At 43.7% G+C, this 13,617-nt stretch overlaps 1 protein-coding gene across 1 annotated transcript in view; it reads left to right on the top strand.

The window, feature by feature from the left end:
* ap3b1a (adaptor related protein complex 3 subunit beta 1a) overlaps nt 1–5,519 on the top strand; it is a 45,597-nt gene extending 40,078 nt beyond the window's left edge. Inside the window, exon 27 of the mRNA XM_070924103.1 lies at nt 4,472–5,519. Within this exon, the coding sequence (XP_070780204.1) occupies nt 4,472–4,625 (154 nt within the window). The 3' untranslated portion in view covers nt 4,626–5,519. The remainder of the gene's footprint in view (nt 1–4,471) is intronic.
* The last annotated feature ends 8,098 nt before the right edge of the window (nt 5,520–13,617 follow it).

Here is a 13,617-nt window from a genome sequence, read left to right as displayed (position 1 = left end):
GCTTATTTTCATTATTTATTAATCTGTTGATTCATTTCATGAATTAACAGTGAAAAATGCTCATCACAGGATCCCAGAGTCAAAGATGACGCCCTTTAAACGTTCGAACAAACGTCCAAAACCCCCCCAAACATTCAATTTACAATCGTACCAAACGGAGAAGAGGAGCTGGAGACTGTTTTTGCCTTTTTGTTTGACTGAAACGATCGCTTGATTTCAAAATGTTGTTTGATTAAATTTCTGCCAGTTGACTGATGGTTTTAGCGCTGGTCATTTCAGTCATGGTGTTTTTGTGTGTTGCTGCTGTACATGCTTTGAATAACACACACACACACACACACGCAGAGCAGAGCGATCGATCCGATCGGATACACCCACTGAGAGCTTATTGTGGAGGTCACTTGGCATTAAATGTGATGTGCGAGGTGACCTCCATCCAGGACCCCTCTTTCTCTCCTCTGATCTCCCCAGAGAAAGGGCTCTGTAATCCGGGTAAGATCACACCAAGTGTCTGCCCCCGGAGGAGTGAGAGTTTGGGTTTAATGCAGAAATAATGGATGGGATTTCAATATGAAGCCTAAGAATGATTCAGTTCACAACACAGACTGCCTGTGCTTTAAACTGACCTCAGGCACTCAGGAGTTATAGATTGGAGTTAACACAGGTTTCTGTTTAACAAAGCAACAGCCTGCCTCCCCCCCCTCTGCACTCCCCTTGTTTATCAGCAGGGTGCAGCACTGCTTTTCCCAAACAGGCGTCGAGGCCCAGCGGAGGGGTGGGGGTGCGGGTGGGGGTCGGGGGGGGTGGTGCTGCCACTGAAACACAGAAATTGATTGCTGGAAGGGAGGATGGCAATAAATCAAGCAGGAAAGCAAATGTAGAAAACGCTGTTCTTGTTTATGTCTAAACAGGCGGAATAGAATAAATGTGCTCTATTTTTCAGTCCGTTTGAAAGCAAATTTGATCGAATTTTGCATGCATTGCCAATCCCTCTGGTTAGAGCCTAATTTTCAAAAAAAAAAAAGGAAAAAACTGAACCCGTTGATTTATAAGCTATGCTTTCTCTTTACTTTACACTTTGATATAATTAAATCATGTTTCTCTGAACACTGTGAATTTTCCTTTTTTTCAGTGAAGTTGAATTCTTGTTCCTGTTTAAATTTGATTGAGTATCATTTATAACCTGACTAATTAAACGTCTGCTCTCTCCGTTATGGATTGCTTCAGCAGACTTCTGTGACTTATGATCTGTCGTCGGATGATGCAAAGAGTGCATTGTAACTGTTGTAATGTCGTTAATAGACGGCGATGAAGATGTAACATGCAGACACATTCAGATGTTCAGAGGAAACGTTTTCCTTGAATCCTCCTTGAATGAGTCCTCTCCTTCCCTTCACGTCCGTCCGCCCTTCGTGTGCAGTTTGTCCGTATGGCCGAGCTCTGGAGATGCGTGGAGGGTTTCTGCTTCTAATTGGGGCTAATAGCTCTGGCCATCTGCCTGGTCCGAGCCTGCTCGCGTGTGCTCGGCTCTGGTCCGTCCTCGCTGACCACTCAGCTGAAGGACACTCCTCCGCTCGTCCACCTGGCCGAGAACCAGGATGGAACAATAATATCCAGCAGCGCGTTTGGCCTCAGCTTTTCAGAGAGTCTGATTTTGGTGAAAACATCGTGCTCTGTCGTCTTGTTTTGGACCAGCTCATTTCCAGAGAGTCAAAGTTAAGTCCTGCGTTCTTGGTTTGCAGAATCGTCGCCGGGCTGTGTGTCTTGTCTGCGTGGGGGTGAATGTAAAGGTGAAGCCCACTTTGTGTTTGCAGTGGCAGGGTGGAGGGGAGGCAGATGGCACACACAGGCTCTCTGCACTGAGGAGAATCACAGATAATTGGAGAGTGATGCTTAGCCGCAGCCCTGCCGATCGATGCCAATCCGCCTGCTCTAAGTCCAGGGGTTATGCTTTGCTTTTCTTTCCATACACCGCAATTAATCCAGTGTTTAGCCCAGTATGTGAAGAGTGCAGGAGAATACCAATGACCCGTTTAAGGCCCCTCTTGTCCTTAATCTTTCCCTTCTAGTACCTAAAAATGCACTGATGTTTTAGATCTTAGACGTGATGCAGATCTGGTCTTCGCACCTGAACACGCACTCACAACACCACAAACTGCAAAGTGGGAATATTCAAAGCAAGTAGGCGACTTGGAAATCAAACACAATCAAAACACGCTCTTATCACCACACGTGAACAAAGGCCCACAGCAGCGTCTCCTGAGGCGGCATGAAAGCAGCCTCGGGTTAGTGTTAACTGGCTGAGTAAATGATAGATTTATATCCTAAATCCATTAGCAAAGCCACAGGGACCACATGGACACCTTAGGCTGCAGACAGAGGGGGCAAGAGAAGGGCCGAGGGAGCCGGACAAGGGACAAACGTTTATGTTTACATGTTTTCATGACTGTTTTTTTTTTTTTTTTGCATAAATAAGGTTTGGTTGTGTGAACGAAGTATGAATTCCCACAATTAGTAATTTGGTTTAATATACAGCCCCTGAATTATTTAAAGAAGTGAGAGTGGAGCAAAGAGGTTGGTGTTTTTGAGAGAAATTAATCCTCTTCTTGAATGGCTTGTGTTTCCTGCTGAAGTGGCTAATATTTTAATTAAGCCTGAGGAGGACTCTCTCTCTCCTCCCTGAGCGCTCCCTGATAAACTCCCTCTCCTCTGTTGATGGTAATTTAGCAGCTCCCCAGAGACGCACCCAGACACACTGGGTTTGTGAGCCAGCGCCGTTTCATTGTGTATGCATGTCCCCTCAGTGCCCCCCCTTCCCCTCCCCGTCTTTAACGTGTGCGTGCTAATTGGTGGACGTGCTAGTCGCTCCTGCAGTGCCGCACGGCGTCGAGGGGCTCCGTGACGGCGCCTGTCCACAGGCCGTCCTGCGGGGGCTCTTCACAGGCTTTAGTCAGGCCTAAGTGGGGCTCTTTGTGGGCTGTTTGTCAGGCCTAAGCGGGCTGCCACGGGGGGTCTTTGTTGCGGGGATGTAGTGCTAAATGGAGGCAGATGGCTGGGAGTTAGCCACGTGAGGCTCAGAGATGCAGAGGGCCAGAGGGGAGCTGGAGAGGCGGCTCAACTCGGCTCTGTCGCCCCTCAAAGAGGGTCACACTGGGTCATAGCCCCTGTCTGCCTCTTGTTAGCGCTCTCAATGGGGACCATGTGTGCCCAGATTTGGCCCCAGTCTGCAGGGACGGTATCCAAGGAAACGGTGGGCTAAGAATTTTCCCGATGGCCCAGAGGGAGCGGGTGGGATGGGGCATCCCCCATACCGGTCCCAAGGCTCCCACACACTCATAGACACCCAGAGTCCATAAAAACAGGCTAAATTCAGTTTGACTGGCATGAAGGGCGTGTCGCACCCCTAATGGCTCTTTAGTCAGCTGGGATAATAGACTGTCTGTTGCTCTGCTCTCTATATTTCCTGTCACATCATTTTCCTTCTTTGGCTCACTCACTAATTTAGAGTAATTACAAGGTGCGAGGTGCTGGAGAGTTTTCTAACGGGAGGATTTATGGGTTTGTGTGCAGGCCTGCGGTCGGGCAACACGTTTATCTCTTTTTCTTTTTTTTTAAGGTGCCTGATGTTTGTTATATGTTAGCTGTTCATTAATGCAGGCGTCAACTATTGGCTTCACATCCTGGTGTTTTATGTGAGTTATGATTTAAGGAAAAGGTGAAGTTCATTGAAACGACGAATCGTTTACGCTTTCTTTAAACGGGAAAAGTCTTTCATCGATAGCGAGGTTGCGGCATTTCCAACTGAAAACACTTCACATCTCATATTCTGTAAAACAAGAATATGAATTGAAATCACATCTAATAGAAATAACGACTTGTGATTGGTTCAGTGTACAGACAAAAAGTGGGCGTGTCATGACCGAAGTACCACGCTGTTGCTAGCTAGCTAACTAATGAATGTTAGCTCTGTGATGCTAAAAGTTGAAGATTGATTGATGGGTGTCACGATATTATTTATTTTTTGGGGGGGCACATATTGTTGATATGTTCACAAAATGAACAGGGATGTGATCGTAAAGGGTTAAAAGGAAATGTTTCATTTCATCTCGACTTTAAAGCTTCAAAGTGTTTTATTCCTGCTAGATAAATGCGAACCTATCTCAGTTTTTATTTTCAAATTCAGTATGAAATATGTGACACCATCATCCTGCCCAGTAATGATTAATTGTTGAAATATGTTTATTACATTTTTATGAAAACCTGTTTGCTCACTTCAACCAGGGTGATGGAAACGCTCCTTTCTCATATTTTTATTTTTGCGGATGTTTAAAAAAAGATCCCCGTTACTGCGGACAAACCACAGAACATGCTGTCAACAGTGTCTCAGAAAGTAACGCCGTGAAAACCTGTTGGGTGAACTCAGTTTGTCTGTGTGGTTTTGTGAAGACGCGTTCTCTTTACTCACCTGCAGGTTTGCCGGGCGGACCGTCAGCAGTGGAGCCCTGGTCTTGGTCTCTCTGGAGCTGAAGGAGTCCTCCTCTGCCCTGCTCACCATCAACACAGAGAAGAGCGTCATGGCGTCCATGTTGCTCCGAGACCTCAAACAAGCCCTCGCCCAGGCATAGAGCCCCCACCCCTCCATCCTCCCTACGTCCTTTTAGTAAAGGTAAAGGGGAACAGAACTTCGTTAAAGATTTCATGGATTTTATTTCTGCGGTTTAGGACAACTCAGGCAGTACATGCAAACCTGAAGAGCTTGAACTTGTGCGCTCGCAGAGAACGAACTGGAAACAATGGAAGTTTCTTGTCTTTATGGTCTGTGGTTTTCTGAAAGTGGTTGTCCTGAATCGCAGGAATAACTTTGTGAAAGTCTTGAATAAAGTGAGGTTCCCCTTTTTAAAACACGCACACAGAAGGCCTCGTAGAAGTGATAATACATTTTAAAATGTGACCCTTAGCTTCTCCTGTAGAAGTCGACACTACTCCGTCAGTAAAATGTCAAACCGAGCGGTCCTTTACCTCAGTGGAGACTCTTTAAACGTTGTGCCTTTTATGGTTTTGACCAAGTGTTATTGTAGGGAGAAAGAGTACATCACAGTGCTACAGGCCAATTTGTCTTCAGTGTGTATACAAATAGAAATACTCCACTAAAGCGCTGATGTCCGACTGTATCTCAGTGGCGTTTGTGCCCGAGCCAAGCGACCCCGTGTTCGCATTGATGGACTTTGTTCTTTAGTGCCAAGAAAATAAGAAAAGGAGGATTTCTCTGCGCCGTTTCGACCTGAACACTGTCATTACATTATAAACCTTTTGGAAGCTGTTGCAACACCAAACTAGTCTCTGATGCCCCTGATGTAGTTTTACATTCCAACCTTTACACTCCCCCTAAAATCACACGTGTTAAAGTGCCTTCTACGTGAGAATAATGTTATTTAGAAAAACAAACATACACGTTAGACTTAAATCGACATGGTCTTTTTATCTGTATCGCTTTTGCTGAACAATAAAAAGTGAATCTATTCAAACGGTGAACATTTTATTTGTTTGTGTCTCGAGACGCTCCTCAGTTTGACTTGGCCGCATCACCTGACTGTGTCTCTGCTGTGATTTATGGTCATTTAGCTGAGCGTGGCTGAAACACAAAATCGTTAATGATGAGCTCTGCTAATTGGCAGGCTGAGACGCGCACCATGTACTCATGACATCATGATTTTGATGAACCGGCCCACATATGTTCTTCCCCCTCTTCTCCCATGTTTCCATCCACCATCGACTGTGTTGTGTCCGATGAACCAGGAGGAATCGAAATCTGGAAACCAGCTAAAATATTTGTCCCCCTGATGAAAGTTTACATCCAAACGTTCACAAATATAATTTAGATTAGAACAATCTAATCAAATACAAAGCTAAATCCCAGTAAATCTGACCTTGTAACATACAGAGTTTCCCCTTCACTTAATGAAACAGCATTTTAATTCCATGGCTTTAACCAGATCAGATTTACGTGGCGGTCGAACAGAAATGGCGACTACCATTGTCAATTTAGTTTTTGCCAAATGAGTATTAACATAAGCTGCTGCGGCCCCAGTTTCTGCCTCCCATGTATTAGCTTCACACAGCTAAGCAGCTAAATAAATACCTGCTGATCTTTAAAAAAACGTAGAAGGTTTTTTAACAACACTACTATAAAATAGCCCGCTGCACGAAAACAAAGATTTCTCAAGTCGTGTCTCTGTTTCTTAATTCAAACAAAGACGGTAGCCGGAAATTGCGTTCATGAACCAACATTTTTAACAACATTGTTAGTTTCTATTATTTCATATCTTCATACAAAATAACACGTTAAATCTTGTTGCTGTTGTACAAAAAGACATACGTCACTGCTGTCTACCTGGATTAAAACTTCAGGGGTAAAAAACATTTTTCATGCAGATGGTTAGAAAACAGTTTCGTAAAACAACCTTCTACATCTTTTAAACATCGCCACATATATATTTTTAAAGAAACAGATGCTTAGCTCTGTGAGTTGAATGTCAGGTAATGCAGTTCATGAGAGGCACAAACTGGGTCTTGTTACTCTTGTTAGCTTTTAGTAAGCGAAGGCTAACATTATATCTGCCCTCAGATAGCCCTTAAACAAACAGTTTTATGATGAATTAAAAGACGCAGACAAACGGAACATATTGAAAGCATGAAGGTTTGTGTGTTCAGACCTCTGCTATAAACCAACAGCATTAATGTTTGAAAGACAGTCAGTCGTAATAATCTGTTCGAGCAGAGGCTGAAGTTGTGCAGATGTACGTGCCGTGTTGGAGCTCTGAGCAGGCCGGTGGCGTCGTGTGCTTTGCGTCTGGCTGTCTTTTCCGGCTCATAAATAGCGTCTCTCTGAGGGCTGTGGTGAACACCTGTTAGCTCATCTGTCACAGGAGCTCCACTCGCATCCATCACCTCTCCCTCTGTACTCATTCCCTCAGCCAGCTGTTCCCATTACACACACACACACACACACACACGAGCTGTGTCAAGCCTGCCAGACACACACACACACACACACACACACACACACATGTCATACAGATCCACAGCCACAAAGATTTTCAAACACAAGTTACTTCACAAAGATAAGGAAACAAACCTGCCTCACATTTTCTACATTTCTTCGTTATGAACAAGATTTAAAACCGTGCTAACGCGCAGATGTTTTGCAGGAGTAATGTTTACCATTTTCACCATTTTCTAGTTTAGCTTGTAAGCATGCTAACATCTGCTAAACACAAAGCACAACAGGGGGCTGGTATTTTAACAATAACGTGTCAGGTGACAATTTGAAACGATGTCCTGAATGTGCAGCTCTCCTCGACGTTACAGGACTTTATAGTGAGTTTCAGCTCGTTGTTTTAACTTCACTGTTGTGATTCACTCTCACCGCTCTCACAGCCGAACAGCAGAGTTCAACATGTCAACTTCAGAAGGTGGCGATGCGTCAGTGTTTGTTGGAGGTTTAACATCAGCACCAGAGTCCAGGTTCCTTCTTTAGCATCAAATGTGAAATCAAAACATCATTTAAGATCGAGGCTTTCGCGAAGCACGTCCAGTCTATTTTTTAACCACACGGTGGAAATCCGGTTACACACTGCGTGAGACTGAAACAGAAATCTAAGATGTCTGTTAACCCGTCCGCCCTCGGGAGCCCAGCAGCACGTCGACAGTTACGAACCATTAAACAAGACAAACCGGAGCTGCTGACAGTCCACCGTCCACATAACTCCCACGCTGAATCTGAAAACGCTCCTCATGATTTTAATTAATTATGAGCCCAAACAGAAGAAAAGAGCAGCGAGTGGCCCACATGTTTGAATAAACAACAGAACTTTACATCTTTTCTCTTGATTTTCCTTTCGTTTCCAGTTGCAGAAACAACTCATTTAACAACTTAGAGACAAATAGATGCATAATAACGTACATTTGAACAGATAATAGCTGTCGTTTATCTCACTTCAGTCACCATCATGTAAATGCTATTAACAGAAGCTTAGCTGGCCCCTTTTCTGTTCTCTCTTTACAGCTGTCGCCATGGCAACCCCAGCATACCAACAATACCAGGAAACGCTGGCTTGTAGTAGTGAACGCTGTGTGTTATTTGCTCATACCATCCTAACTGCAGGGCTAATAATGTTATGCTATGGATCAGATAAGAGAGAGATGACAGTATGAGGACGTGGAAATATGTTTCATAATTGAATATATGCCAATATGAAATCAATTTGATGCTTTGAAGGCACAACAATTATATTGCTAATGAATATTAGGTTAGAAAATACAATATTTGCCCGATTTAACATGACTTCCTGTATAAACAACGCCCACCTCAGCTCTTATATCTGAATACAGACACAGATAAGGACTCTGTACACCTCTGGTTTCCAAGGACAAGGCATCAAAAGTGATCAAAAAAAAACAAAAAAATATGTACAAATCTGTGCAGCAACACTTTGAAACATTAGCAGAAATCTAAATGCTTGCACAGATTGTAGAAATCACCAAAATATATACAAAATATTTGAATTCATGTTAAAATATCATGAAAAGGCAGCATTATAACCAGGAAACAGCCATCAGGGGCCCACTGACTTTTCCCTTTGACGTTCATTTTGTCTTGACAACTGTCGGATGGGTTGTCGGATATATTCGTGGTGCCTGCAGGATGAATCCTAATGACTCGATGAGCTCCGACGTTCACACGACACGATATCGGCCCGATAACGAAGGCCATCGGGAAACCGGCAGTTCACCGTTTTATCCCGTCTCGCAGTCTGAACCTTGTTTCATCTTCTCGGCACACATTATGACATTTAGGCTCCGTAAAGTTTAGTGACAGAGTTTTTCACGCGGTGTCCTCATACTGATGCACAAAGGTCTGTGTGTGTGTGTGTGTGTGAGTGTGTGTGTGTGTGTGTGTGTGTGTGTGTGTGTGTGAGAGATCCATCTCCCGGTGTTGGCACCTGCTATAATGGCCTCTGGGGAGCGAATGAGAGAACAGGGGGCTGCCTCTCCTCCCCTCAACATTGCTGTGCAGTGACAGCTTGATTTCTTTCCCTCTCTGGGCTGCAGCACAGTGACATGATGGGCCTGCTCACCTGGTCTCATCACGGTCTGTGTTTGAAGAGAGTGGTGGTGGTGGTGGGGGTGGTGGGGGTGGTGGGGGGGGTAAAGCAGAGGATCCCAGCTGAGGAAACGCCTGTCTGACCTTACCACTGAGAGCAACGTCTCATTAGCCGGCGTGTCTCTGATCAGCCCCTCGTTCATCTGACGGGGAGGCCACAGAGAGACAACACACACACACACACACACACACACACACACACACACTCGTGAAGTTACAGTTTCTGTCATAACGACAATATTACATTTCCCCTTTTTGATGATCAGCTTCTCTTGAAACGTTCACAGCGACGTGTCCAGACATGGTGCTCGTGACTCTGCATGATGGAGAGGCTGACTTTTACTTTTATTTGTCAGGTGATCTCACACCAACCAACCAGATCAATATCTAAATAACCATTTAACCGCTTCACTATAAAATATTAAGTTCCTGTTAAAGGCTTCGTTCTCCCAAATTACACCTAAAACCTTATTAAAACCTATTTATTTCTTTGGTAGAAAAATAGTCACACCGTAACGTAAATCTTGTTATTTTAACTAAGTCTTTTTATTTTCAGTTTCCGTCATTATCTATTTATTATTTATGACTATTACTCACCAGAGTAATGACATCTTGGCAAAATGTGGCGAGTAGAGATCCAACTTTTTCTTCCCCAACACCGATACCTCGACTCAGATATCGAGGACCAGTCCACACCAGTGCTGTGTCTTTCTGTACGATCGTGTTGTTGTTGTTGTTGTTGTTGTTGTTGTAGTCACGTCTGCAATCAATCAATGTTCTTTTACATTCAACTGGAATGTAACTAAGTACATTTACTTAAGTACTGTACTTACAAATTCGAGGTACTTGCACTTTTCTGTTGCAGCATTATACTTCTACTCCACCACATCTCAGAGGGAAATATTGTACTTTTTACTCCACTACATTTATTTTAGAGCTTTAGTTACTTTACAGATTTCTAAAAACCTGCAAAATGAATCCAAAATGTGCCTACGTAGCTAGATAGTGGAAAAATATGTATTTGTGTAACTCGCCCTTTTAAAGTAAAAAAAATATATATATATACAGTCATGGAAAAAATTATTAGACCACCCTTGTTTTCTTCAATTTCTTGTTCATTTTAATGCCTGGTACCACTAAAGGTACATTTGTTTGGACAAATATAATGATAACAACAAAAATAGCTCATAAGAGTTTAATTTAAGAGCTGATATCTAGCCATTTTCCATGGTTTTCTTGATAATAACCAAAATCACTTCAGTTCTTACATCAATAGCTATGGCATTGTACTGCCAAAAACAGTGCTTTTAGGCATTCCATGTTTTCTTTTCTGTCTGTTTTAGTCACATGATACACACAGGAGTTAGTACTTGATTGCATAACCATTGTTTTTGATGACTGCAGCCATGCGTCTTTGCATGCTCTCCACCAGCTTCTGACATTGTTCTGCTGTCACAGCAGCCCATTCCTGTTGCACAAATTCAAACAAATTTGCTTTGTTTTTGGGCTTGTGGTTCTCCATTTTGAGTTTGATGATTTTCCACAGGTTTTCCATTGGATTTAGATCTGGTGATTGAGCAGGCCAAGGCATGGTTCGAATGTTCTGGTTCTCCATCCAGGCTTTAACTGACCTTGCCGTGTGGCAAGGGGCATTGTCTTGTTGGAAAATCCAGTCATTCGAGGCAGGAAAGAGTTTTCCAGCTGATGGAAGAAGACTGTTTTCAAGAGTAGCCCTGTACATGACCTGGTTCATTCGCCCTTCACACAATTGCATTTGCCCTGTTCCACCCATACTGAAACAACCCCAGATCATCACTGATCCACCCCCATGTTTTACTGTAGGGGCAAGACAATCTGGTTTGTAGGCTTCTCCAGGCTTCCTCCTAACCAGTAAGTTGGCTGGAGTGGGCATCAACTCAAAATTGGATTCATCACTGAAGAGAACCTTAGCCCAATCATCAACAGTCCAATCCTTGTGATCCCTAGCAAAGAGTAACCGGGCCTTCCTCTGCCTTTCGTTGATGAAGAGCTTCTTCCGTGCCCTGTGTGACTTCAGACCGGCTTCAAGAAGTCGGTTTCGAACTGTCCTTGCCGAACAAGTCACATTTCTCGACAGTGCCCACTCATTTTTAAGGTCCCTGGAGGTCTGACGACGATTCCTGACACAGGAACGGATGAGTGCACGGTCATCTCGTGGGGTAGAAAGACGTTTCCTGCCTCGACCAGCTAGCAATTTGGTAGTACCATGTTCGGCTTGTTTTTTCTTGGTGTAATGAACGGCTGTCTTGGAGATCTTCAGTTTTTTGGCTACCTGTCTCTCACTCATGCCAATTTCCAGCAGTGCCAAGATGGCTGCCTTTGTGGCTTCACATAATTCTTTTGTTTTAGGCATTATGTGAGAGCTGACAACTTCTGAGTTGTGCTACGGCTTGAATGTAAGCAGGAAACCACTCCAGGCCTTTGCATGTGCAGTGCTGCTTATGACATGAAATGGCCTCTTATATACCCTGGGAATTCAATTAATCTTAAGCATGTCAAATAGGACATAAAGTATTATGTAATCAGCTGCATTTTTTGTCGTGTTCATTGTATTCTTCAGGTAATATACCTTTAGTGGTACCAGGCATTAAAATGAACAAGTAATTGAAGAAAACAAGGGTGATCTAATAATTTTTTCCATGACTGTATATAATCCGTCATTCCACTTTCGTGCAGACTGGTTTCTGTCTGTAGCCGATTGTTAAAGGCCAAATGAGCAGATTACAGATTCTGCAGATGATCATTTCACCTGTCGCTAACACAGTTAATCCTCCGGCAGCGCGGAATGATGATGATGATGATGATGATGTTCCCTTGACGCGATAAACGCGACCGCACTCGAAACCTGAGACCTGCCCGACGATGGGAAGTCGCACGACATCTGAGGAAAAAGGTGTCGTATCCGCACAAATACGATTTCTCCCCCCAAAACAATCACTGTGTAACTCCAGCAGACCCGTGGGAACAGTAATTGTAGTGATTATGCTTAAATTGATGCTTCACAGCTATTCCTGTGTCTCCTGTATTGTAATTAGATTTCTTTCTTTTTTTCCCTCAACTGAAGTTTCTTTTAAATGCTTCTTTGGAGCATGGAGACTAATGACTCCATGTTTCCCCACTGAAATGTTCAATCAGCAGCTCATTAGGGGGACAGACACATTCAGCTCTGCTGATTTGATTTTTCACTTTCCTTTTTGGTGTCCCACATTTATCAATCTACAGTCCAGAGGAGAAGAGGAGGGTCACTGAAACACGCCTTTATTTTATGTTAAAGCGACACTTTCAACGCAACATTTCCTCAGTGATGCAAGAATATTAGGACTTTTCCCCCCTCATGTGACGTGATGTTTTGCTATAATGAATATTAAAACAATAATTAGGTTTTTGTAGCTTTGAATGTAACAGAAGCATGTCGACAGTTCGCTGTGGCTTCACGGCTTCACGCATCTGCTCCGTCACTCGGAGAGCAGGGAACAGCTAATCACTGCAAATGCTTTGAAAGGCTTTCATCACGTTGTTTACCTTCCATTTCTGCGTCCTTTTCAGAAGAGACGCCGGGGGCCGTCTTGCAGGTGCATTTAACAGTTGACTCATGCTGGTGTTTCTCCTGTAGTGAAAGGAAATGCACAAAAGGAAACGCGGAGGAAGAGCATTTACGGTCGGCCGGTAGGAAGAAAAAAAAGAAAAAGCCAGCCAGCCTTTAATTAGCATTTGATTGCACTTTAAAAAACACTCAAGTGCATTAAAAAGTGATCACACAGTCAAAATGCAGATTGGCCTCATTAATAGTGACTAGGAGGTAAAAAGCTTCACACACAAACACATTTTTTGCCCCCCCCCCCCCAGCTACACAGCCACACACTCTGTTGTGATTTATTTGCAGAGCTGTTGACAGGTTAAAATGAGTTAATGTAAGTTAATAAGTTAAAAGGGGTGAGGGGAAGGTGAGTGCTGTTAAAGTGCTCCGCTGTCCTATTCGCCACCAATTTGCCCCCCCCCCCCCATAAAGGCTCGCACTAAAACAGACTCCCATCTTGACATAGTGGCATATTAGTGTTGCAAAAGACACATAAACCACAGTGATTCGCGCACACAAAAGCCCCCTCGCCGAGTCTCTAGACGCCCCTAATGAAGACCTGTATGTGACAGCCAGCAGGCGGAGTGCCGGGCCTCCCCGCCTGCAAACACTTTGCATCTGCGTCAGCCTCCCCGTCCTCTCAGCGAGTGTAAGAGCCAGAGTGGAGTCTGCAAATCAGAGAAGTGCCTCTGGGTGTTTGTGTGTTTCTTGTTTTCAGTGAATGTTTTGTTCATTCAAGGAATTTACTCCCATTTAGAAAACTGAATCCTCCTTTTTTTTTTTTTTGTTTTTATTTGTCATGATTTGCTTCCTGCTACGTTTATGTTTGCACGAGTTG

The sequence above is a fragment of the Enoplosus armatus genome, chromosome 18, assembly GCF_043641665.1.
Source record: "Enoplosus armatus isolate fEnoArm2 chromosome 18, fEnoArm2.hap1, whole genome shotgun sequence".
In the NCBI taxonomy this organism is placed as follows: Eukaryota; Metazoa; Chordata; class Actinopteri; order Centrarchiformes; family Enoplosidae; genus Enoplosus; species Enoplosus armatus.
This window is presented reverse-complemented; position numbering and strand designations above follow the sequence as displayed.